The sequence below is a fragment of the Sebastes fasciatus genome, chromosome 14 (genome assembly GCF_043250625.1).
Source record: "Sebastes fasciatus isolate fSebFas1 chromosome 14, fSebFas1.pri, whole genome shotgun sequence".
In the NCBI taxonomy this organism is placed as follows: domain Eukaryota; kingdom Metazoa; phylum Chordata; class Actinopteri; order Perciformes; family Sebastidae; genus Sebastes; species Sebastes fasciatus.
In genome coordinates this window covers 12,931,315-12,958,398 of record NC_133808.1, presented here as the reverse complement: position 1 = coordinate 12,958,398, position 27,084 = coordinate 12,931,315, and the positions used below count along the sequence as shown (strand labels likewise).

The 27,084-nt window shown below is 40.5% G+C and overlaps 2 protein-coding genes across 3 annotated transcripts; one reads left to right on the top strand and one right to left on the bottom strand.

The window, feature by feature from the left end:
* Positions 1-4,753: 4,753 nt before the first annotated feature.
* On the bottom strand, positions 4,754-9,566 carry LOC141782493 (uncharacterized). 2 transcript variants are annotated; one of them, XM_074658916.1, is made up of 7 exons: positions 9,405-9,566; positions 7,020-8,161; positions 5,990-6,533; positions 5,732-5,814; positions 5,468-5,608; positions 5,195-5,306; positions 4,754-5,071 (listed from the first exon to the last, which is right to left on the bottom strand). In XM_074658916.1, exons 1-7 carry the CDS (start codon positions 9,439-9,441, stop codon positions 5,004-5,006), a joined length of 2,127 nt encoding a protein of 708 aa, XP_074515017.1. In that variant the 5' UTR covers positions 9,442-9,566; the 3' UTR covers positions 4,754-5,003. The 2 variants fall into 2 exon arrangements, with proteins under 2 accessions (XP_074515017.1, XP_074515016.1); XM_074658915.1 differs by having other exon boundaries at positions 5,990-8,161.
* A 5,862-nt stretch (positions 9,567-15,428) lies between these two features.
* On the top strand, positions 15,429-26,627 carry jam2b (junctional adhesion molecule 2b). Its single transcript, XM_074658126.1, has 10 exons — positions 15,429-15,665; positions 19,103-19,168; positions 20,237-20,347; positions 20,499-20,648; positions 23,019-23,200; positions 23,302-23,410; positions 23,504-23,611; positions 24,831-24,849; positions 24,935-24,977; positions 25,120-26,627. The coding sequence occupies exons 1-10, from the start codon at positions 15,623-15,625 to the stop codon at positions 25,156-25,158; spliced, it is 870 nt and encodes a 289-aa protein (XP_074514227.1). The 5' UTR covers positions 15,429-15,622; the 3' UTR covers positions 25,159-26,627.
* Positions 26,628-27,084: the final 457 nt, after the last annotated feature.

Genomic DNA, 27,084 nt, shown 5'->3' with positions numbered 1-27,084 from the left:
GCAGTCAGGGGGCAAAACCGCTTTGGCAGCCGTTGAAATCAAGATAGATTTTGCATTGTTTGTTCATTCTTGTCGCTAAATATATATACATATTTCTTATAGTGTGGGTCAATCACCCTGTTGTTGATACATTCATTTTTATCGGTGTGGGGCATGATAGCTCACCATGACCACCTGCTGCTTTGCTGGCGCTGTGTGACTAGAATGCTTTTGCCCATCAGGCCTGGAGGCATAATCTCCTCCTGTTTTTAGCAAAGACATGTGATCCCCTCTGAATATTAAATATTTTCAATCCATCTTTTCTGTGGTTGGTGCAGTTTACTGCACAACAACTCCTTGTCATGCCGTGCTTTCTGCCCTCCAACTGCGCGCATCTCTGTGATGACGTTGCACAGGAACCCATCTATAGATAGGTAAACTAACTTTTATGTGTAAAATCGGTGGAGTTCAACCTATTGCTATAATACAAGTCTTTTCTATTTAAGCACAACAGGCTGTAAAACATGTTCAGACATGTATATCCTGTATGCTTTACTATCTAACATAAGTATGTGTTGAAATAATCATTGTTGAATTTGCATTCTCTGCTTATTGCTCAGTTGGGCGTATAAACCTTGTTGACCAGATGCAAATCTTTACTTTTGAGTTATCTGGATTATCGCAAACATTTGCATTGTTTCTCTGGCTTGGAATTGTGTTTTATTTTTAGTGTGCATCTTTAAATGATTTGTGTGTTTGTGACTTATTTTAAGCTCAGTAAAAGTTGGAATGGGTTCAGAACGGACTAGATTTAGAGCATTAGTCTCTCTGGCGGTCACTGGACTCCAGTCTGGAGCCCAGAAACACAGCTGGTTAAACCCCCGGGTCAACAGGCTTCCTACTGGCATACAGAGGACACGTTGGGTTGCTCTTTGCCTCTGATGCACATCACATTCAGCTGGATCTCCATGCAATTATGAAGGACACAGTTTGATGCAATTTAAAAAATTATCATTGACATCATAAATATGTGAAAGTGATTTACTTCTTGTCTTCTTCTTATTCTTCTCATTCACTGAAAAATCCCCAAAACAAAAAAGCCTTTAAATATGCTGCTGAAACGTACCTGTATGAAGCAAATGTCTCTTGTTCCTCTTTGCTCTTTGTGTCTGAACTTCTCTCAGCTGTGTTCTTGGGTTTATAGAAGCAGTATTGTCAATGACACACCCCTGAGCGGGGCCGAGGTATTTGGGCAGACAAAAGCAGATTTATAATCTCTGACAGGGAGATCAGCAATCCTGACCCCTCCCAGAACTTTAGTATCAACTCTTGTTGCCAGTGCGTATATTATGAGGGGTGGAAATAACAAAAATGAATTGATCAATATGGAGGTGATGAAAATGCATGTGAATTGAAAAATGGAGTGATAAATTAAGTGATTTGATTAATTTAAAATCGATTTCAAAATCGAAACAGTCTTCATAAAATGAAAACAGAGCCATGTTTGATCATTTTCCCTGTCTTACATTCACCATTCACAACACAAAACTGCCATTCATTTTTATCAACAAATTTTGTTATTTCAACCCCTCATGGTATATCTTCTACTGTACACGATTGTGGCTTTAAAATCAGATCCAGCAACATTTTGTCTGCAGATTTGCTTCTCATTGTTCCCTCCTTTCATCCTTAATGAACCAGACATCTGGCTTTAAACAGGAGTTTCAGGTAGGGCTGTAGGGACATGCAAATATTTGAGAACAACATGTATTCACACTCTGCAAGGTGCCAACAGATTTGCATGTTTATGTGTATCCTGGTAGGGAGATCTGTATGAAGTTTGTCGATGGATGTGTGCCACCTGGCAGGCTACATGGAAAATAGAGTTAATTTCTAAAGCAATCAGCAGGAAAGTGAGCAAACTGTTTACACGGGCCTGACCTGGAACTGACACAACCACCTTTTAATAGCGATGGTGGAGAGATGCAACAAAAGTCCCCAGCAAGATTTGAACCAGGGACGTTGCAAACCTGCAAAACCCTGATACTGAGACAGAATATATAAATATAAAAATTAGGGCTTTCAAAGTTAACATGATAACGCATTCTAATTTCTTTAACGCATTAATGCAATCGAATTTCAGAGGTTGTAGCGGGCTCAGTTTTAAAGCTAGAGTTAAGATACTGGCATCATATGAAACTAAAAAAGCTAAGGAATCCATTGGTACCAACCATGGCATACTAGGTTGTCACGAAGGAGGCTAAATAACGCTCCAAACTTGCACTAAATTCCTGCGAGGTAAAACTGTCATGGGCATTTTCAGAGGGGTCCCTTGACCTCTGACCTCAAGTGAATGAAAATGGGTTCTATGGGTACCCACGAGTCTCCCCTTTACAGACATGCACACTATTTGATAATCACATGCAGTTTTGGGCAAGTCATAGTCAAGTCAGCACACTGACCCTAACCCTAACCTGTGAGGGTCTCTGGACAATATTTGTCATTGTTTTGTGTTAATTGATTTCCAATAATAAGTATATACACATATTTTCACAATGCGGCATATTTGCCCACTCCCATGTTGTTAAGAGTATTAAATACTTGACAAATCTCCCTTTAAGGTACATTTCGAAAAGATAAAAAATGTGCGATTAATTTGCGATTAATCGTGAAACTATGGATAATTGTGGGATTAATCACAGTTAAATATTTTAATTGATTAACAGCCCTAATAAATATAATAACATAATATAAAATATCCTCCCCTGCTCTCCCAAAAGCTACCATTACCCCTTTTTCTGACCCCCTGCTCCTCCTCCTGTCTGTTATTCGTACATTGACATGAAGAAAAACACACAGATTAGTGCTGGTATGTATCTGCAGCACTATAAAAGGCTGTGGTGTGAACATTGTTTACAGACTTGTTTTTGTCCAGTCTGTAATGCAAAGTTTATGCCTGAGCACGGATACAGTGGTATTCACCGTGCCGAGTGATGGTAAGCCGGGCTGCGGGGCTCAGTTGGGCTCAGCCTCGGTGCGTTAACACACACTCGCACACAAACAAGTCAGCAGACAACTGGTTGTGAAGCTAGAAAATGACTTGAACTGACAGATGGAAAGCAGCAACACTGATCTCATCTAGACAGCAACAATACAATAAGCAGTAGGTATTAGGGGATTTCCAGAGCATCAGGGGCTCGACACCAGGAATCCACAGCTCTCTATTTCATTTATCAATCATTGTTGATGAATGATGTATTGTGCAGGTGTTCTTGTTTTGCCAAAATGGTTCCCATTTTTTTTTTCATTTCTTATTCATCTGTTTCAAAATAACCGCCTGATGATGACCAACCAGGTCTAATTATATCCCAAGTCTAAAAATATGATTTTGTGTGTCCACACAATGGCCAGCAAAGCCAATTATAGAGTGGAGATGCACATTCAACTGTGATCTCTTAAACCCGGCAAAAGTCATTTTTCCAGGTAGCGTAACAATGGAGCATGTGCAACGCTCACATGTGTCATATATAGTGTTTCTCATACAATAGCTTATGTAGGATTCTAACATGTTTTCATATTAGTGAATGAGTTTGTGTGCTGGTGGATGTACTGTATATACTGTATAAGCAGAGCAATTGAAATAGAAGGATGAAGAGCTGCCAGTCATCACCTTAGAGGTGGTAATCCTCACCTCCGCGTCCAAAGGTCAGGAAAAGGTTGTATAGGCTATTGGAAAATGAGTCACAGTCACACACAGCAACATGTGAGTCCTGGCAGGCTTTACAGTAGCCGCATGTGCCGCGGGAGTGTGTAAATACATCAGTTAATAGGCGCTAAGCTCCTGTAATTTGAAATGGGAAGGCGAGGATTGAAATTCAATGAGTCTAGATGCCACGTTGACAGAAGAACATAAACATATACTGTATATCCAGACAGCAATGTTGCAGACAGTAAACATGAAATCTGAAATCTCGGTGTGAACAGTTTTTATCTCCATGACTGATTTTTGGCACCATGAACAGATCGGTCTCTTCGACAGAGCGACTCTTCTGACAAAATAAGCCTGAATTCCTGGACTCCATGAGTTGGGTGAGGTGGGCCGGCCGTATATGGGTCCTGGATGGACTGGAGATTTAGATACACCCAACGGACTGATGGTTGTGTCACTGTTTCCTGGTAAACACTCATTACCTAAACTTCCTCCCCCCAACAGTGCTGCTCTAACTGCGAGGGAATAAACACTCAGTTGCCAGTTTATTAGGTACACCTTGATATATCTAATTCAGGCTAACACAACAGTCCTTCAGTAAATCCTACCTTCATGAAGGTCATAATGTTCAGTTTGTGTTAAAACTGCACGGCCATTCTTGAGGCTGCAGTTTGTGGTGCTGTTGAACTGTATTGCATTATACAGAGAGGTGTTTCTAATATGTCCAACTCACTTATATCAATGAGGGTTGAGTAAATAATAGAAACATCTCTCAGTATAATGCATTAGGCCTTCAGAATAGAAGGAATGTTTGACTTTTCATTTCCAAACTTTGTGAATCTCATTGGAAATTGACTAGCTGTTGAAGCAATATCAATGAGGGTTGAGTAAATAATTAAAAAAACATCTACTACAGGACTGTTGCATTAGACTGCACTATTTTAGCTTGGTGTACCTAAAAAACTGGCAACTGAGGGTAAAGCTTGAATCTACTCAAATCACATTTTCAGGTGCTTCAAGGGCAATTTTGTCTACTTTTCCATAAGGGTACAAAAAGTAAAACAATTCAATAACATGTTTTCTTTATTTACAGGATATTAGTTTGTTATCAAAAACAAATAAAACCCACATTTGAATATAATTTACAACATGATTAGAAGTCGATTTTCCAGTCGTATTCAATACAAAATTTGATGGTCCTTTAAGTCAGTCAGTTCCAATATTAGTCAGTCCATTTGGTTTCCAAGATGTGATTTCAAAAGAAAACGTAACAAACTCAAAGAAGCAGATATGAAATGAGCTCACTGTACATTCACTAATAAGGGTAGGAGCAGATGAAAGCCTGAGGTTCCCGGCATGTGAAGTCATTGAACTTTCCATTTCCTGAAAGACAAACAATCAGCAGATAAGAAACCCAGCGGCACAGTGGTCGAGTCATCTTTGGTGCAATATAAAAGTATCTTTGTCCCTTCCGTTCAGCTACAAGAACAACAATCTGACTCCTACCATGTGCCAGTACTTCCACACAGTCCTCAACATCAGATGTGTTATTGGGCTCCCCGGACAGCCAATCAGCATAGCTCCAGCGGGATCCATCCAACCACAGAAAGCGACCGGTCTGACAGATAACAGGAGATTAATGAGGGGAAAACAGACAGTGAGGTAATTTATTTAATTCATTCTCCTCAGCAATGAAATCAATCACACTCATGGTGTGGTTAGTGACGGCTAAATTATTAACAGATTTATGACCCTTTACTCCCTGACTGAGATACAAACCTCCAAAAATCGTAGTCCTCCAATCCAGGTGCGTGTATATGCCCCGTTTTGCCGCAGCATCATGTTCATCACCTCTCTGTGGATGTGTTGGCTCGTGATGGAGGCCAGGTGGCCACCAGCGAAATGTTCCTGGCAGAAGAACTGCAATGAAACAGAGAAGACATTATTGACTGTGTGTTGCTAAAGAAGTCTAACTTAAATACATAAAAAACATAAAGATTTCATAGTGCATCTATGAGATAGTGGAGAACATAATGTAAATACCTCAGCATCTGCAGCCCTCTTTGGCTCTTTGAAGAACTGGTAACACTTCTCCTCAAGTATCACCCCAGGACAATGGCTCTTCCCTGTGGCCAAAAGGTAGAATTACAGTATTTGCAATCTTGTTTCTCTTTAAAGGGTAGGGTCACAGTTTTTCTCTATCTAAAAATAAAACTCACATGCACCTATGAAACACTGATTTTTGGTCACTGTAATCATTCCTTTAGTCCGTGTGAGCATAATATTTAATTTACACTTTACCATTCATCATCAAAGCCCGTCTTTCTCTTTTAGGCGCCACACCGATCTGAACTCCTCCATCAAGTGCAGGGCCGTAGTTCATGTCTGGTTCCTCAAAGAGCGCCATTGGAGACAGCTCCTCCTCCCTGACAAACTCACTCCCTGGTTCCTCCATCATCAAATAGTCTGAACCCTCTGTGCGAGAGTCTTGTTGTTTGCCTGGCTCCATGCCCATCCGAGCCTCTTCATTTGGGAAATACTCCTCTAAAGATGGCATCTGCTGCCCCATTATGTCCAATGCTGGCCCTGACCCGTACATGATAGCAGCATCTGGCATGACATGCTGATGTAAAGAAGGCTCTTCCTCTTCAGGCTCCAGCTCCATGATTGGTTCTCCATCTAAAACATTGTCCCTCTTCCTCATAACCCCCTCCTCCTCCTCCTCCTCTGACAGAGGTTGATTGACAGGATCTTGATTCTGAAATGCCGCCCTCAAAGACTTTTCCGTGTCTGACATCTCCGTGTTGTCGTCATCCAGTGGTTCCAACTCCATGATTGGTTCTTCCTCATAATCATAGTCCATCTCACTCATAAGCAACCCTCCCTCCGCTGGCAGACGGTGATTGACAGGATTTTTATTCGTAAATGCCGCCCTCAAAGACTCTTCCTCTTCTGAGAGCTCCATGTTGTCGTCATCCAGTGGCTCCAACTCCATGTTTGGCTCGCCCACCATTTCAGATTTTCCCTCCATGTCAATGTGCCTCTCTTCGATCTCCTGACCCGTTTCAGTCCCTTCCTCCAAGTTCATTTTCCCCTGAAACTCCTCTTGAACATCTGGCTCCACATCAACCTCTGATTTAACCTCTGGCTCCAGCTCCATGATTGGTTCTCCATCTAAATTGTTCCTCTCCCTCATAAGCCCCTCCTCCTCCGGCATAGGTTGAATGACATGATCTTGATTCGTAAATGCCGCCCTCAAAGACTCTTCCTCTTCTGAGAGCTCCATGTTGTCGTCATCCAGTGGCTCCAACTCCATGTTTGGCTCGCCCACCATTTCAGATTTTCCCTCCATGTCAATGTGCCTCTCTTCGATCTCCTGACCCGTTTCAGTCCCTTCCTCCAAGTTCATTTCCCCCTGAAACTCCTCTTGAACATCTGGCTCCACATCAACCTCTGATTTAACCTCTGGCTCCAGCTCCATGATTGGTTCTCCATCTAAATTGTTCCTCTCCCTCATAAGCCCCTCCTCCTCCGGCAGAGGTTGAATGACATGATCTTGATTCGTAAATGCCGCCCTCAAAGACTCTTCCTCTTCTGAGAGCTCCATGTTGTCGTCATCCAGTGGCTCCAACTCCATGTTTGGCTCGCCCACCATTTCAGATTTTCCCTCCATGTCAATGTGCCTCTCTTCGATCTCTTGACCTGTTTCAGTCTCGGCCTCAAGGTTCATTTGCACCTGAAACTCCTCTTTAACCTCTGGCTCTGCTTTTAGCTCTTGCTCCACCTCTACCTCTTGCTCTGCTTTAACATCTGGCTCTGGTTTAGCCTCTGGCTCTGCTTTTAACTTCTGCTCCACATTTACCTCTGGCTCGGCTTTATCATCTGGCTCTGTTTCAACCTCTGGCTCTGCTTTTAGCTTCTGCTCTACCTTTACCTCTGGTTCTGCTTTAACATCTGGCTCTGGTTTAACCTCTGGCTCTGCTTTTAGCTTCTGCTCCACATTTACCTCTGGCTCTGCTTTAACATCTGGCACTGGTTCAACTTCTGGCTCTGCTTTTAGCTTCTGCTCCACATTTACCTCTGGCTCTGCTTTAACATCTGGCTCTGGTTTAACCTCTGGCTCTGCTTTTAGCTCTTGCTTCACCTCTACCTCTGGCTCTGCTTTAACTTCTGGCTCTGGTTTAACCTCTGGCTCCTTCTTAACCTCTGTCTTTACTTCACCCTCGTGCTCCTCTCCAACTTGTGGCTTCACTTTGATCTCTAGCTCCACCATATTCTGCTCCGTGTCCACTGGTACCGCAGCCAGTTTTTCCTGGTGCTCCTCGGATCCTGGCCTGACTTGTGGCGCAGGATCTTCCACCACCACATGACCCTGCACAGGAACCCAGTCTCTCTGCAGCGGGATCTGGTCTTCTTCAGTCAACACAGGGTTTTGTGCCACACCCGGAGCAATTGGTGGCATTCCCAGAGCGACTGCAAAGATAAAAGATAAAATTACTGATAAAATAAAGCAAATTCCTTTACCACGGATTAGGAGACAAAGGGCCTTTGGGCACAAACATGTGAAAGGCCCCTCAGACTGAAAGAGACACAAAACTGCTGTGTCATTTGTAGTCGTGCGTGTTTCCTTGTAGTCATTTAGAATTTTTTTAGGTTATTTGATTGACTTTTCAGCAAGAAATGTCAAGAGTGAAGGAACTGGCCTTCTACCTCCAAGAGGTCAAGGCCCAGTTACGTGTTGGTTAATCTTGTGTGACAAAGAGAATTTCCAAACAGATGAGTTAAAGCATAATGATTAAATTTATTCCGAACAATCAATGTTGCATAAGTAAAATAAAAGAGTTTACAGATATCTGGATCCAATCAACGTGTCCCTGACAACATACAGTGCATGGGTCAGTTCGTGAAGTCTGAACCCCGAGCTATCCCTGATCCAGCCTATTCATGGTTTACACAATAGTAATATTCATGAGCTTATGACACGTGATATTTTTGCTGCATATCTTCTTCTTTGTTATCTCCTTCTGACTCCTTCCTCTTCTTGACCTTGCAAAAAGAACAGCACCTGCCACCTCCCTTTCCTCGCAATCACTCCATTCACAACAAATCCAACAGTCAGGTTATTGCAGGTCATTGTAAGCACTTTTGTACATAATAAATCCAACAAGAGTCACTTCAAGGCTCTGGTCCCCCTGAACCTTCTGGCCTCAGGCCCATTCAGTAATCCATCCATGCCTACACCAATCATTTGGTATAGGCATAAAGCAAAAACAACTAGAATCATGTTGATATGCAGTTTACAGCATGAATAAGAGGTAAGACCATTTAGTGCCAAAATACAATTGCCTCAAATATTCACATTATTTACTTTTATTTATAGTTTTATTTCTTGCAAAAGCAGTGACAGTGTGACGAGTTAATGTGGCGTGTAAAGCATTACCATTGTAAATCCTGAACACTTACAAATAACAGAATGATTTGTTCATGATATGATGAGATAAACACGGCGTTGATAATTAACTAGACTTTCTTTAAGCATGTGACAAAGCTCATAGACCAAATCATTGGCAGATATGTTTTAACTTCAGTCATCATAACAAAGAAGTGATTGGAATTTTGTTGAGACTAAGTGCAGAATCTTCAGCGCCTGGGAAGTGTTAACAGAAAAATGCAAAACTTAACGGAGTAAATTAACACACTCGAAGAAATCTCTTACCTGCTAGGCTCAGTGAGAGCAGTGCCAGCGTCTTCATCTTGATCTGTTTGACTAAATCTGTATTAAGGATTGTAGACTGTGATTTACTGTCAAATGTGCCTTGTACCCGTGAGTTATTACCACCTGTTCATGAGTTCTTCTCTTTGCGACTGCTATTTATCTATTGAATTATGGTACACCTAATCTTTATGAACCATAAGTCCTACCCCTTTTATTTCTACTTTCTGTCAGCAAGTCATAAAACAGGGCCTTTCCGTTACCTTATCTTGTCCAAAGAACATATTTTTTCTCTTTTGTTTCCTCTTGGCATGCAGTCCATCATAATTAAGAGGGTAGAAAGTTCATATTGTCAAGGCTCTTCCAAAGAATTAAAGAAAGTAAAGACAGATCAAATCAATAAACTATTATAGACTCTCAGTATAGAGATATTAAAGTGATATATTTTCACTGTGTATTTATCTGTTTTAGATGTTTGCAAAATACTGAAAGTATCGATGGTGTTTATTGATTCTTGAATTAAAATTGGGTAAATATGAAGATTGGTTGGAGACCAAAGGTTAAACTGGCACCTAATGTAAAAACAACAAAGGATATAATCAAAAAGAATACACAATTTTTATATATTAGCTAACAAACTAACCACAAAGTTGAAATAATCGACATGTAATTCCCACAACAACCTTCCACTGACTCAGATCTTCTAGATCTGGACTCTGACCTGTTAAATTACAGTAAATAATTAATCATAATTGAGTGGTATTGTTAATAACACATTTTATGTCTGGCATGACCGAAACTGTTTTATATTTTATGTCTCTCTTGAACGCTGCTGTAGATAAGCTATGGAAAGGGGTGGACTGTGTCCAGAAGGAAATGCACCATAATAAACATCTGTTCGAAGTGACACTCAAACCATGAGCATGAATATTTATGGCTTTAGTGTGTGTCAATGTATTTCCTCATTAGGGTTCAATGAATCACAATGATTATTTCCTCCCTCTAGATATCCAGTTTTGGTGAGCCCGGTCTTGTCTCAACTATAAATTTAACTAGTGCAGTGCCCGCTCGGAGCGTGTGCCCATCTGGCACGGGCCGATTGCTTGGCTCCCAGAAGTGCTGCTTGCAGCGTTGTCGAGAACCGCAGTATGGCTGCTTGCATCCACCAAGGGAGAAGTTTAGATGAATGTTTTTTTAGATATGTGAAGGACAGTCATACATAGACAGACAGACAGAGATTTCTTCCTTTATAGTTAGATGATGCTGCTACAATGCCAACTAGAGGCCAAATGGCACCGATTTTGTCAAGGTCACTCAGACATCATATTTACACATGTCAACCAAATGCGGTCGTAATAGCACAAAGTGTTTAGGAGATATGACATTGTTTTGTAATATAAGCCCTGCCCACAGCATTTGAGCAAATTGTGAGGGCTACCTATAGCAAAACTGTGTGGAACATCAAAACGATTAACTAGTAACTATTTCTGACTTAGTCCAGAGATGTTCTGTACCAAATTTTGTGACGATAGCTAAACCTTTGTAAGAGGAGTAGCAAAAAATCTGATTTGGACACAATTCAAAATGGCAGAAAATCAATCCAGATGCAATGGGACGTGGCTTATATTGATAGATTTGTCTAGACCCGAAAAATCCAGAAAACCCAGGAATTTTGTTTCTGAGACTAATGGTTAAAAAGTTATGGGCCAAAACATAAAGTTCATTATTATAGCGCCACCATCTGGCCAAATTACACCACACTCGACACTGCACTCCCTTGGATCCTGTGCAATGCACCCGCCAAGTGTGAAGTCGATCGGAAGAACAGTTCTTGACATATGCGAAGGACATACAGACAGAGATTGCTTGCTTTATAGTTAAAATTTCAGAATTTGTCATGGCCATGGTTGTGCCTCCAGTTGTTCCTTGTTTCCTGTGCTCCCCTGTTTGTCTCTCTGTGTTTGTGTGTGTGTGTGTGTGGCAACTCTCTCTCGGCTCCCTGATTGCTGTCCTGCCTACTCACCTGCTTCAAGCCACACACCTGCATCCATCAACTCATCAGCTCTACCCCAGTTCTTCATCCACTTAGCACCAGATTGTTGATTCAGCTACAGTGCTATTCTCGAGCTCTAGACAGCTTGAAGTTGTGTGTTAAAGTTTACTTTCCTTGTGTTTATTCTGAATGGCTCTAACCTGCTTTTCTGTGCCACAGGATCACTGCCTGCCTGAACTCTTGCCTGCTGTCGTGCCACATTCCCATCCAGCCATCTCTCCTTGCTCTACCTTTCTTTATTATTCCAAACCTAGTGTTTGAGTCGTGCATTTGGGTTCCCCCTGATCGTGACAGAATTTTCAGATTTATAAGGGCTGCCTTAACAAAACTTGCACAAGCTGGGTTTATGGAGGGGTTGTACTGATTGGCTTGTAGGGAGTTGGGTGGTTAGGTAAGCTACTATGTGGTTTGGTCCTTGGGATGTTTTTTTGTTGTTTTCCTGGGGAGCATTTTTGCCTTTATTTGATATAGACCTTTTTTCACAGCAGATATTTTGACATGTTGCATGCGATTAATAATATTAATGATGGCTGCATTCCATTTAGGTTTGCCACATCCAGAGCCCTTGCATTGTGCTCGCTGACTCAAAGCTTACTGGAACCCTTAAATGGAACAGAGCCATCTTTAATGTAATGTCTCAACCGTGTTTCCTAAAAATTGGGGAAATTGGGAAACCTATTTTCTCTCGAATTACGGTCGCAGGTTTAAACACGTGGTTAACATTGTGAATCTGAAATAAAAGAAAAACGCAACAAAACTACTTGGTTAGGGTTAGTAAAAGATCATGGTTTGGCTTAAAATAAGTACGGTTTATTATGAAACTTCAAATAGGTCAAATTAGACTTCGTTTCACGCGGAACACGATCAGCGGCCTCCTGGGCGGAAGTCCCATATTTGTTTGACCCACCCTGACCTCTTACCTATGTGGACTTACGCAAACTTGACAATGCACTTTCATTGCATGGGAATGTATTTTTTTGGAGACAAGGCTGAATGAGTTACACCTGTCTCTCTGCTGCTTCACAGAGCTGAAGAAAACAACCAATCAGAGCCGAGCTGGAGCCTGCCGTCTCTGAGCAGCTGTCAATCACTCACAAGCTCCGATCTGTTACTGTAATGCCTATTTCTCACATAAAATGTTTTCAGAAACATCTTGTAGTCTACTGTTTAGCTGTAAAATGAGAAAGTTTGTGACCCGTCAGCCATGTTGAGATCAGTTGAGGAAATACCGAGCACCGCCCGCCAGCCAGAGCACAGCCAATAGGAACGTTCTCTCTGAAATGACCTGTGATAGATTTTTTAAAGCCTGAAAACAGAGCCATGAGGTGCAGAAGTCTAGTTTTCTCTCAGAACACTTGAATTACAATATGCTGAAAGGTTATTATGGAATTTTTGTCCAATGATGCCAAAAAACATTCTGCCTACTGAAGCTTTAAAGTCACCCCTTCATGTTTGATTCATAAGATTCACTATCTGGGAGGGTCAGTGGTCTCTGAGCTGTGTTGTTATGGATATGTGTTTAACATGACATCAGTGTATCCTGCTCAAAGCAGAGCAGCTGGGATGTCTGATTGTGAACAGGTGCTGCAACAGAGATTTTTTTGACTTTGTATTTCTCTCGTATGTGTATGCACACGTGTCTGCATGGAGGGCCCCTGTGTGTGTCGTTGTGTGTGCATATGGCCACAAATGTAAGCATGTGTGCCCATTAACCAGAATGAGCGACAATGAGCTGTTGTGTGGCCCGCTGCTGGTGGTGAGAAACCTAATAGCCAAGGACACAGTAGCTCAACCAGCAGCTGTCCCATCTCTGCACCTCCTATTACACTCACAACTCTAACCAGAGTGATTTTTGTCTTTTAAATTCAGATGGAGGATTACATGTTTTAAAGAAACAATGTCAAGGTAGATGTAGTTAAGAGTAAGATTGCTCCTAAAGGGCTGACTTAGTTTTCTCTGCAGAAGTCTCAACAAGGAGAACGTCATGTGTCATTTTATAAACTGATCACATGTTTTCTTCGTAAAATCTTAATCTGCAACTTAACTAGTAACTACAACTGTCAGATAAGTGGAGAAAAAAGGACTTTATTTGTGAAATATAGAGGAATATAAGTATAAGTAGCATAGAATAGAAATACTCAATGAAGGTACAAGTACCTTAAAATTGTACTTGAATGTGCCACTTGGAGGCAGCACAAACAAGTTGTAAACACAACACAGACCTTTTAAGTTGATTTTGGTGAACTTGGTTTGCAAACAGTTGCTTATTTACATCCAGCATTTACGTGCAACTTTATCATTAATTTCCTGTGTTAGGGCTGGGCGATCAAACGATCTTCCACAATAGCGATGATAAATTCGAGATTTATTTTTGTATCCGCTTTCCTACAAAGACACTACACAGTCAGCTGGAGCGGTTGTAGCCTACTCCGTCGTTACTGTTGTGGCTGTGATGCCAAATTCACACCAGGAAGCAGCGAAAACAAAAATTTTTTTCTGCAGCTGGGAGGTGTGTTCATGTGTTTCAGGTGGGAAAAAAATCTTTGTAACATAGGTCAACATCTCTAAAGTGCCCGTAGGTGCCTCTATGTGTTGGCCCTGTGATAGGCTGGCAACCTCTCCAGGGTGTTCTCTGCCTTCGCCGAATGTCAGTGGATGGATCGGCTCCAGCCCCACAAACGACCATGAATAGGATAAGCCAGTGAGAGTCAGAGGATCTGTTTACTGATTGGCTGCAGGTACTCTCTGGCCGCACTTCGCCGCTAAAAGTTAAACTTTTCCCGACTTTTAGTTCGGCTGCACTTTGCCGCAGAATCAAATGGCAGCAACTCGCTGAGCTCAGGAGCATCTGCCGCAACTTTCCATAAACACTTCATGGCAGCTCGCCACAGGCTGCACTTTTTGGTGTGAATTTGGCGTAAAAGCGAGAAAGTCTGCTAAGGGCTGTTGGGTTAGTGGTGGATGGGACAAACAAACAGGACTTTCTCTCATTCGTGTCCTGCGTGAAACCAAAAGTTGAATTATTTTTACTGACGACGTTATGTGACGCTATGTCAGTCACATGACTTCACGCCCGTAGCTTAAGTTATGTTACAAGCACACTTATCATATTTTTTCTAACCCTAACCAAATAGTTTTGTTGCCTAAATCACAACCTCTTCACAACGAACCACGTGTTACATTAACCGCGACCATTTCACGACATCAACCACTCGCGATCCTTCTGCGATAGATTCTCCGCAAAAGGCTGTGCTTCTGCCCAAGCGGCATAATACGACTAGTAGGGATGAGCTGACGTTGATTATACCGACCTTGATAAATTAACTTTGTTACTTGTTTTATGGTGGCATGATGCTGCCTTTACTTTGCTGTGTTTGCACCAAGGACCACAATGGAAATCAGTCTTGGACGTCATTGTGGCATCGTGGACATTTTTTAACTTGTAATATTGTCTTTCTCATAATGTCAACTAGAACAGTGATTCCCAAACTTGTTCACATCAAGGACCCCTAAACAGACATATACAGTAGTAGACCACGGACCCCCATTTGATAAGATTTTTGCTTTTCTATATTTCATTACAGAAAGTGTATGAAACCCACAACCAAAATGGTAATACATTCTGTCATTGTGTTAGGCTGCTTATGGATGTAATAGTGAAAGTAAATGGTTCCTCTTTTAGCTATGGGGACCCCCTCTACGCCACTTTGAAAACCACTGAAATAGGAAATATCGGTGTTTGAACATTGTCCTAATGAAAGCCTACTGTATACTAACAGAACAGATCAAATGACTACAGAAGTGGAATGCATTCATTGAGAAAAAAAATATTTGCCCTGTTTTCCTGAATGATAATTATTTCTGTAACTCTGAGAAAAGTTTTCTCTAAAATACTGAGAAAATAACGCTTACGTAATGAACAAACCCTTTTCAAAATAAAAGGAGCCCGTGTTTCCCCTTCCTGCTCTGCCTGCTGAGAGACCAGAGACCAGAGGTGTCCCTGAACGTCTCAGGACTGTGCGCGCTCCCTATCCAGGATACGCGAGAGTGCGCGTGCTGGAGATGAAACCTGAAGAAGCTGAGGACAGTTTGGAGTAAAACTAATCTCATCCAGACTCAGAAGACACACACAAACCTCAGGACGGATCTGAACTCACCCTGACTAAACATGAAGATGTTGCTGCTGCCTCTTCTCATCACTTTAATGCACAGTGAGTTTTTGTTTTCTGCTTTTAGAAACTTTATTAAACAAGTTGCTAAAGTTATTTATCACAGGAAAAGAGACTGTAATAGGCTAATAGATCTATTGCTAGAAGAGTTCAACAGTTCAACGGAGTATGTGCAGACCAATTTATAGTGCAAACAGGCACGTGTTAAGAGCTTCTGCTAGTCTATATTTTCACAGTCTGTGGTGTATTTTTTTTAATATAAATGCTTCTATAATATTCTCCAAGGTTGAAATGCATGAAGTTTGTTGTCTCATATTTTATTTCACATGGTCTATAACAGTAAAATTAATTTAAGAAAAAAAAGGTAAAGTGCATAGAAAAAACAGAATAAAATGTCAATTATAGAAGCCAAGCAAGCAAGACCATCCACAGTGTTAACATTTTATTTGGACCCTGCTCTTGGGAAGAAAAACTGCAATACCCTCACCCCAATATCTCTTAAAGAGGACCTATGATGATTTTGTACTTTTTTTCCTTGTGTGTTATATATATATATTTGTGCATGTTAAAGGTCTGCAAAGTTACAAAGTCCACGCCGAAGGGAGTTACTCTCCCTTTGCAACCCGTTCTCACTCCCAACTCGTCAAGTACCGCCAGTTAGTAAGTGCCCCATGGCATCGGATACCAACTCACGTTAGCGACTGTAGCGCACCGGGCTTTCAACTAACTCCAATATAAACCCACCCATTATCGGACAGTCAGAGCAACTTATGGGGGGCGGGGCGGGACGGACTTTCAACCAGGAGGCCGCTGTTCGTGACCCGTATGAAACTAAAAGTAATGTTGACTTATTTTGTCATGCCAATTGTTAGTCACATAACTCGTTAATATCGTTAGTATCGTTAGTATCGTTAGTATCGTTAGTCCCGTGAGTCCCGTGAGTCGTTAGTCAGTGAAGTTAATCTCAACCAGGACCGTTTCCTAAAGTGGTTGTTTTGCTTACACCTAACTTCCTGTGAAAACAGAAGTTTATTTTGAAAGGACACTATGCATATAACGAGCGTATATCGACACTGACACGTCCAAAAGTAACGAAGGAGAGGTTCTCCGTGCGTCGGTCTCCGATGCCGAGGGGCACTGATAAAGCGGCAGTACTTGATGAGTTGGGAGTGAGAATGTGTTGCTCCTCCACAGAAACACTGCTCCTGAACTGCCTGAAACGCCTTGCTTGAAGTCCCGTCTTTTCACCCGTAATGTCGTGATATCACCAAGTACACATTTGCATGATACCTGCCTAGCAGATAGTTTGGCACGCTCTCATACAAAGCTAGTTAGAGCGGAGTCCGAAGAGTTTGGTTCAATTGACCAATCACAACACAAGAGTGTTTCAGACAGAGGGTGAAAATAGGTGCTGCAGCACAGCCGGTATGAGAAAAGTAAAGCTTTTTTTTAACATTAAAGCATGTAAGCAGCAAGTATGCATGTGAAAATAAGCAGAATAGAACAGCAAATTAGTTTTTGTTTGACTTTTTTTGGTTACAACTATTTTGCAAAGGAGAAATGAAAAGATAAAAAAACGTTTATTTTTTTCATCAAAAATAAAAAAGGAATATTCCTCTTTTTTTTTTTTTACCTCCCTTCCTCCCTAATACTTGTTCTACAGTCCCTCATAAATGCAGGATAATGATGTGATTTTTGAACACTTGACTATTTAATTAAAGGAAAGTGTTTTGATAAAAGCAACATTTCCTTTAAGTGATCCATGTGTGGCCTTGTGCAACAAATTAGTTGAGATTTGGTTTATTGTTATGGTTTATGTTTTGTCGATCAGTAGTTTTTGTGATTTAGTTTGTGCATGTTAAGAGGAGGAGGTGTGATGTGTTCAGGAACTGCATCAGAGGCTGAGATTGTGCAGGGAGTGGTTGGGCTTCGTGTTTACGTCGAACCCGCTCTGATGGCGTTTGATCCCAAGATCCACAGGGTGATGAAACACATATCGTGGCCCCACGGACAAGTCTGAGATCCCAAAGTTTCAGTTTGAAGATAGCCCCCAACTGACTCTGTTGTTGATTGGACAGAGATGAAAACGGTCACTTGCTATCTGGAAAAATGTATTTGAAGTTGCTGTGGGATTTCTAAGGGGCAGCGGCTGCCAACAACAACATCAACATCAACAACATGCTTTGTTGATAATTGCAGCTTTGACGTGCGTTTTGACCAAATTTCCTCACAGATGTTAAAGATTGAGATCCTTATCCTCAGTTAAGACAAGACTAGTGTAGAAATCTATTTCATTAGTGTCCAGTCAATGGTAATGGCATGGCGTGTTTGGTAATACTGAAATTAAAATAGATTTTAAACACTTTAATGCTTTTAAAATGCTAAAACAATGCATTTTAATATGCATTGAAATGATCAAAAATCTAATGATATTTCATTGAAAACATCAATGACATTAAATCTAACATGAACTAGACATGTATTGTTTGCATTGTATTAAAATATATTGCATGTGTGTTCAAATGTGCTCGGTTTACATACTGTAGGTTATGATTAGTTCATGGCAAAGATTCAGATCTACTGTTAAAATCAGGCTGAGGGTCAGGGTTAAAGGTTCAATCAGTGTAGAGCCTCACAAGTGTGTCGTACAGATATCTGTGTGTGTGTGCGTGTGTGGTGTGTGTGTGTTGTGCCAGCTGAGAAGGGTAAGGTTACTGTCACAAAGAGCTGCTTTGTCTGCGCAAGAAATACATGCTTTCCACGCATGTGTGCGCCACACACACACACACACACACACACACACACACACACACACACACACACACGCACGCACACACGCACACACGCACACTCCTTGCTCCCAAATGTTCTCTTCATAATGCCAAACAAGATTTGTGCGTTGCGTTGTGCTGAACTTTTTTGTGTGTTTACAGCATGTTTGTGTACTTCTATGTATTTTTTGTGGGGGAATATAGGCTCTGCTGTGCGTGAGTGTGCTGAGGGGACAGTTCACTAAAAGAGGTTATCAGGTCGGATAAAGCAGCTTGTCAGAGAGTCATCCATCACCTGCATTCCTACACACCACCGTTCCTGGTACCACCAGGACACATGCTATATGTCTCTCAGTGTGTGTGTGTGTGTGCATCCACACAATAAGAAAGCAGATATGCACATATTCTGTTGTGGGAAATTGATGTTGTACTTTTTTTTCTATATGATGTATCCATGCCTGGTATGTGCAGGCTGTGACTCATTCTCTTGGGCTTATTATTCTGTTTACATGTCTGTGTTTCGGGCCAAAAAGCTCCAACACATTCTGCAACTATAGATATATTTAGCATGTCAAATACAGTGAGATGTAATTCTGGTTCTAGTCAATAATGTGAGCGGAAGAAAGATGGTTGTACTCAAAGTAAAAACTGTAACTGTGTAGTGAAAAAACAATTTACAACAACTGATTGATCCTTTCACTCCTGCAGGTTCTGTCTGTCTGTCAGTGACAGTAAGCAGCAGTAAACCCAATGTGGAGGTCCACGAGCACACGGGTGAGACTATGCTATATCATTTATTTATCTTTTAAAATTACCACAACTTTAAAGAACAACATCGTCTAACATGATTTGAAGTTTTTGGTCTCTTTAAACTAGGGCTGTCAAAGTTAACACGATAATAACGCTTTAACGCAAATTTTAACGCCACTTATTTCTTTAACGCATTAACACAACTTGTGATTTTTAGGTTGTAGCGGGCTCAGTTTTAAAGCTGGAGTGATGATACTGACATCATGTGAGACTTAAAAACCTAAGGAAACAAACTGGACAAACTGAAGCCTGTTGGGCTTGAGTTTGTCATGTTATGATTTGAGCGCACTTTTTATGCTAAATGCAGTACCTGTGAGGGTTTCTGGACAATATTTGTCATTGTTTTTTGTTGTTAATTGATTTCCAATAATAAATATATACGTATATTTGCATAAAGCTAACATATTTGACCACTCCCTTGTTGATAAGAGTTTAATGTTTCATTGATTTGCTTTGATTAAAGAGCAACTTAACAACCCGTTTCAGCCTCAACAAATTGAAACCATATTTTTCATTGATAACTATGAAAAAAAAGTTGACGTTCACATTATGCATAGGTGCATCTGAACAGTAATATCAGATGACACAGTTTTATATTTTCAAGTAGGAGTAGTGGAGTTCAGTGTTTGGTGTTGGAAAAATATATATATTATGGTGCACATTTAGTAACAATTTGAAGCAAATATTAGACAGGAGGAAGGATATTACATCTGATATCTGCTTTTCTGTTTTACTTGTCATTCCCAAACATTTTAGTAAAATCAACAGACAAACCAATGGACATAACTAAACTTAGGCTATATGACCCCCGTCTTCTTTAATGAGAATAGCAAATGCAACATATTTCAGATTATTTTCTTGAAAAAAAACAGAAGTCGCTGTAGAATTGTCCTTTAAACCTCCTCAACACATCCAGTATTACTTAATGCTGACCACTTTTCATACACAGTTGTGATAAAAAGGCAACATAACACTATACACTGTATAATGTTTTCAAAAAATTCACTTTGCTGTGGTGTTTTCTGTCCTCAGATGCTGTGCTCTCCTGTGAGTTCAGGACAGAGAAAGATCAGAGCCCTCGAATCGAGTGGAAGAAGAAAGGAAAGGGGGTGACGTTTGTGTACTTTAACCACAAATTTACTGGTGAGTGACCGACCTTTACTGCATGAATTCACTTGACTTCTCTGAACTGAAATGGCTGATTTTGCTGCTCTTGTATCCATCGTGCTCTCATACTTACCGTTTTTAAGCACTTAGTTAAGCTTTGGCCATTCTCCATCTCCTTCCACTATAGGGTCTTATGCAGGACGGGCAAAGATGGAGGGAGCGACTCTGACAATACACTCGGTTAATCAGAAAGACTCTGGGGAATACCGCTGTGAGGTGACTGCCAGCGAGGACCACGTCAACCTCGGAGAAGCTACTGTAACCCTCAATGTGCTCGGTATGATGGGACACGTGTTTATGTGAATATATAAATACTAGGGCTGTCAATCAATTACAATTTTTAATCGCGATTAATTGCTTGATTGTCCATAGTTAATCATGACTCATCGCAAATTAATTGCACATTTTTTATCTGTTCAAAATGTACCATAAAGGGAGATTTGTCAAGTATTTAATACTCTTATCAATGTGGGAGTGGGTAAATATGCTGCTTTATGGAAATGTATGTATATATTTATTATTGGAAATCAATTAACAACACAAAACAATGACACATATTGTCCAGAAACCCTCACAGGTACTGCATTTAGCATAAAAAAATATGTTAAAATTATAAAATGGCAAACTGCAGCCCAACAGGCAACAACAGCTGTCAGTGTGTCAGTGTGCTGAGTTGACTATGACTTGCCCCAAACTGCATGTGATTATCATCAAGTTCAAGATGAATCATCAAAATATTTTTTTACAGGAAGTTCAAAGAGAGAGATTTGGATATAAAAATGGTCATGTCTAGAATATCATCCGCAAATTGCTAAAACTTGAAAAAACTCTTGCAAGACTCGCTGCCCGACAACCTATTCTAACCTTAACCTTTCAAGGTCAATGCCTAACCTTTACCATCTGGTGAGAGTTTTGCAATTTGCGTGTTACCTTCTAGCCACGACCTATGAAAATACTCAAAACATATTTTTTAAGACATATTTAGCATAGCCTATAACAGGAGATAATTGAGCAATGAACACAGGGACACTAGATTAGAACTTAGACAATGTATTTTTCTCTAAGGTGTCTTTAATCAAGACATATGTGCTGCTTTCAAAGGGAACTCCTAACATGTCCTTGACAGTAAGTGAGATCCTGCTACATGTGAATACGACCTGCGTTCAAGTGGTTTAACTTGTGAGATCACCGTTGCTAGGCAACTGACAGCAAAAATGCATGCCACCTTGTTACCCTTTCAAAAAGGGTAATTGGTTTTGTGTTGTCTGCATTTCAGCGTCATGCATATGAATGGTATGAATGGTATCTGATGATGGCTCAATGGTTCGCACTGCCACTTCCAGCAAAAAGGTCCTGGGCTTGAATCTGACAGTCAGTTGGCTCTTCTAGATTGTTTGTAGGTGTGAGCGTGAATGGTTTCTGAATGTCAGCCCTGTAATAGACAGGTGACCTCTCATGGGTGAACCCTTCCTCTCTCCTAGTGTGTGCTGGGATGGGCTCCAGCACCCAGTCATCAAGTGGGAAGGTGGATGGTATCTGACTTTTTTTAAATTTATGGAGAGATTTTGTATTTCTGAAGAGAATCTGGGGGTTTTGCAGTGCCATGTTGCAAATCAATAATCAGGACTGCTTTATGGTAATATTGGATTTTTATGCCTCTGCTCTGGCGAGACATGTGGCCGGAGGCATTATGTTTTCGGGTTGGTTGTCTGTCCAGTCCGTTCTCGTGAATGTGATATAGGAACACCTGGAGGGAATTTCTTCAGATTTGGCTTAAATGTTCACTTGGACTCAAGGATGAACTATTCAGATTTTGGTAGTCAAAGGTCAAAGATCAAGGTCAAGGTGACCTTACGTCCGTCCCATTCTCGTGGAAGCGATACCTCAGGAACTGATTAGGTTTTGGAGGTCAAAGGTCACTGTGTTCTCACGAAACCCGTTTTTGGCCATTACTCAAGAATTCATATGCAAATTATGACAATTTCACACAAATGTCTAACAGGATAAAATGATGAAGTGATGACATTTTGGACAGACATGGATGCAAACTGCAACTTGACTTGGCGGTAATTTTGATTTCTGCATTAACGTGATGAAGTTCCTAATCTGTAATATTGAGTTAGTTATATTAGCCCAAAACAGGCATTATCATTTGGTTACTTTACAGTTTCGAGGTTGATTTAAAAAAAAAAAAAAGCACAATATCATCATTTATACTGATTAGGCAACATAAAATTACACACACAGAGATCGAGGATTTATCACCCACTCTTACTTTAAGTTGGCAGGTAAATTCAAAAGTGACAATTCTTTCTGTATTTTCCTTGTATCTGTTATGCAACTACATATTCACCTACTGTTTTACCATTTAATGGAAATAGTAATATGTAATTAAAACATTAAAATAAAATGGCAGAACTAGTTTCAGCTTCTCAGTCCTGGTAGAAGAGGGAGTAGATTTGGTCCAGTTTGGTGTATTGAGTATTGCTGAAAATGATGCAGAAAAATTCATCATTGGACCCCTCTACATCCAGTGCATCAACCAAAGTAATATTTGAAGTGTTTTAGTGTGGACAAAATGACACATCGTATATTTTTGTATATCTTTTTGCTGTAACTGGAGCTGTTTTCCTCTCTGCCTCCTTAGTGCCTCCTCATGTCCCGTTCTGCGATGTGCCGAGCTCTGTGTTTGTTGGCTCAGGCCTGGAGCTTCTCTGTAAGGACAAGCTCAGTGTGCCTCCTGCCACTTACCGCTGGTACAAAGACAACAACGCTCTGATGGCTACAGAAGATACTCCATACAACGTTGACTCAAACAAGGGCACTCTGGTGAGTACACACTAAATTATACAAACACTTAAATGCACCCAGAAGTATATAACACACAACCCTTTACAATTGAACTCTCACCTTGTCTTTGTCTGGAGCAGAAGTTTAAGAGTGTGTCCAAAACAGACACAGGGTTGTACCGCTGTGAGTCCTCAAACAACGTGGGGGCGCCTAAGAGCTGTGTGGCCCAAAAGCTGAAAGTTATTGAATGTAAGTGGTTTTAGTACAACTCCTCTTTAAAGTTTACATGTCTCGCTCCACACGACAAAGACTGAGAGAATCCTCTCTTTCCTCTCCTTCTAGATCCTTTGAATATGACGATTATGATAGCAGGTGCTGCAGGTTTTCTGACGCTCATCCTTTTGTGCTGCATCTGTGTGTGTGTCTGCCGACACCGAGGCTGCTGCAAGAGTGAGTAGTGTGATGATGCTACTCTGTGTTTGGTTGTTTGAATGTGTGTCTGTGTGAGAGAGAGGTCCCAGTTTGTGTCTGTCATTTGAGGCCTTTGCATTTATAAATACATTTGAATTTGAGAAATAAAGTATAAAAGTTAATAGAGGTAAAAACCTGGCATAGGTTATTTAATAAATCTGTTTTTTTGTGAAAGCATATCCATAAATCTCAACTTCTCTATCGTGCTGATGCATTATATATTCCCTTTTTTCTGCAGTGAAAATTAGAGTTTTGGCTTGTTTCTCAGTGTTTGCCTATTCATTGACCGTAGACAAATATGGCAACCAGATCAGTAAACAGTACTGATTTCCATCTTTTATCTTTCATCTCTGTTTGGGGTCAAGGACTGAAGATGCATCTTGTGAAAAAAGTTATACTTCTAATTAATTTAACACCAGAGAAAAAGTTTTGGAAATGTCCTGAAATGTTACACACTGTTCCTTTAATGGAGTATTTTTACATTGTAGTATTGCTAATTGTATTTAAGTAAAGGATCATGGTGTAGCAACATAGCGTACTCTGCGAAGAGGACCCGCTCCCTATGTAGATATGAAGGGCTCATTCTAAGCTAACGAAAACACAACGATTCCTAGTTTCAGGTGATTATACACTAATGAAAACATAGTTATTAATATTATAATCCATTTCTGCTAATAAATCCCCGAAATCCTACACACTGTTCCTTTAAGTAAAAGTACCGCAAAACGCACTGATGAATATTTTTATATAAACAAACACAGATAATTATTAACCGTCAATTTGATCCGTCTGTTTTGGTTTGACGACAACTCAACTGTTTTGGTTCGGTTTAACTGCTCTTATCAGCCTTGTTTACAGTGATAAAGCTCTGATAAACCCACTGTACACTAACGGCTCAGCACCAAACAGCAGACAGACAAAATTAGACACTAGCTGGTGAACATAGTGGAGCTTTTAGTGGCTAAAGAGACAGATATTTCCCTCGGGAGGGCTAAAAGAGAGTGAATATTGGACTTACATTTATCAGGGGGACAGAAACAGGAGTCTCATTGCAGACTTGAGTAAATGTACCAATTACAATCCATTATTGCCAACAGATTAAGAGACAAATGTACAAATTAACTTCTTTGGCAAGTATACTGTATCATAATGACCATGACAAATGTAAACTTTTCTTCTTTGTTGTTTCTTTGAACAGAGGAGAAGAAAACAAAAAGGTGAGGGTTTCACTTGTTTTGCGTGTAGCTGTGTGATACTGTCTGGTAATGAGCTCAGACTGAACTGCCACCCTTTCTCTTTCAGCACCAAGTCCTACAACCCTCCTCCTCCTCCTCCCATCCGCAACGTGAGTGATCAGAGGGATTGTTATCGTTTCCGGGCTTGTTTTGCTCGCTGGGTTACCGTTAAGTTCTGTTAAATTGCTGATAACACTGGTCCCAAACTAATTAAAGGAAATGATTCATTGTATGTTTCTCTGCTCTCTACAGATCAAGCACTACAAGCAAGCTCACTCCTTCATGATCTGAGGGTGTAACACTCTCGCTTTGACTTCAAACCATCCAGGAAGTATACACTTATTCTCCAACACACTGGAAAGTTACTCGACCGTCGATTTGCTTTTGGATGGCTGCTTTCTGGGATGGACAGATTTTCAGATATTAAGCAAAAACAAAGATTTTGTAAAAACCTTGTTGCTTCCTAAACAGGGATTTATGTGTTGTTAGTTTGTAAGTGGACTCCTACTTTCATATCTACGACAAAGTAGCCTACTGTAAATTCAGGGTTCAACTCAGCTCTCTCAAACACCATGAATTATGCTTCATTATCATATTTTTCTTGTGTTTCAAGAAATTCAAAACATATTTTTTTAAAGCTATTTTTCCAACTTCTGTCAGACTTTCCGGGCCAAGGTCAGCGCTTCAGTCTAAGTTTTAACTCTCTTACGCCACCTATAGGCAATTAACTGTTGTTCATCCACACTGATAATGACAAATACTGTATATATTTATCCTCTTTATTGCCTTTCATTTATATTTAGATGCAGAGATGTTGTTTTATTTGACGTTATTTTTTTTCTGTCATTTTTATATATTTTTTAAAAGCATGTTTGTGTGTTAGCATAACTGTTTAATCTTTGGCTGTATAAATTCAAATAACGAGAATTGAGTGACAAATGAACGGGTGTCTGCACACACTGAACGGTGCTTTTGATGAGTTTATATCTTGTTCAATAAAAAAAGATGGAAAAATAGCCCATTGGAGTTTATTGGCTTATTGGTGGTAAAAATCCAGGCAGATGGAGTAGGAGGTTTAATGAGTATTTGACCAATGTCATTAAAATCAGCCTGTGTTAAAAAAGCATCTTCAAACAACCCTCCATAAATGTTTGGATATAGTATGTGTCATATTTACCAGCCGCGACCACAGTGCTGGTATCGTTTTCACCTTGTGAGTCTGTGTGTGTGTCTGTGGACAGAGTTTTGTCACCGTGATAGCGTTTTGTACCATTTGTCACTTTGGCCATGTTTAATATGAACATCTGACATTGTGTGTGTGTATATACATATATGTGTGAGAAAATAAGGAAAAGCATAGTAAGTCCCCTTTAATGGAATAGTAGTATGCCTTTGAGTTTTGTCTGAGGAAGACCAGTCTGCCAGTGAAACCAATAAACAAGAAATCTTGACTTCCAGCGTTAAAAAATAGTTGTAATCTTTTTTTTCTTTTTTAATTTCTTTATATCAAGTAGTAGAGTTTTTGGATGTACAAAATATAAGTGCTTCCCTTGACCAGACAACATTTGTTGTCTGTGATCGACGTTTCTCTTTTGACCACTAGATGACACCACAGCACTGACTGTATCTGCTCACAGCAGCTCAGACTACAGGCCCACAGCTACACCATGCCAGCCGTTCTCCATTATTTGTCTATGAACAGTAGCACGATTGTTCTCCGCCTTTTGTACTCGTTTTGTACTGCCGCCCATAAATTAAATGTCTTGAAAAGCACTGATTTCCTGCCGCTTCACTTCCATGCGGTTTTAAAGTAGATGCATTGTCTGTGCATGGACTCATGATGTAAATATCTGACTCATGTTCATGACTACACATTTTGGATATTGTCTCATCTGGCTTGCGCATGATGTGTAACTGCTACAATGCAAACATTGTCAGGAACCAGTAACAGATCTATTCTCGGACATGGTCATAACCCTCTCTAATGATTACATTAAGTGGCTCATATTGATCTGCTAATATGGCTGTTTGGTAGCTCAAACCTCTCTGATCAACCACTCTGGCTGCAAAGAAAGGACATCAGCCGAGCTCTGAAATATGCAAATGTTCTTTCACAGTCTGTGTGAAAACTGAACCCTCAGTGGGAACTGCACTGGTTGTATGGTTGTAGCAAAGTAACAACGCTATTTGAATTCGTAGAGTGTGGTTTATTGGAGG

What these genes read in the sequence shown, in the direction of transcription:
- LOC141782493 (XM_074658915.1), bottom strand. Translation starts at nt 9,441, where the DNA reads ATGAAGACGCTGGCACTGCTCTCACTGAGCCTAGCAG. An exon ending in GAGGACTACGATTTTTGGAG is followed by an intron (nt 5,307 to 5,467) that starts GTTTGTATCTCA and finishes GTTATCTGTCAG; the next exon opens with ACCGGTCGCTTTCTGTGGTT. An exon ending in TGTGGAAGTACTGGCACATG is followed by an intron (nt 5,072 to 5,194) that starts GTAGGAGTCAGA and finishes TTTGTCTTTCAG; the next exon opens with GAAATGGAAAGTTCAATGAC.
- jam2b (XM_074658126.1), top strand. Translation starts at nt 15,623, where the DNA reads ATGAAGATGTTGCTGCTGCCTCTTCTCATCACTTTAATGCACA. An exon ending in TCTCATCACTTTAATGCACA is followed by an intron (nt 15,666 to 19,102) that starts GTGAGTTTTTGT and finishes TCACTCCTGCAG; the next exon opens with GTTCTGTCTGTCTGTCAGTG. An exon ending in GGAGGTCCACGAGCACACGG is followed by an intron (nt 19,169 to 20,236) that starts GTGAGACTATGC and finishes TTCTGTCCTCAG; the next exon opens with ATGCTGTGCTCTCCTGTGAG.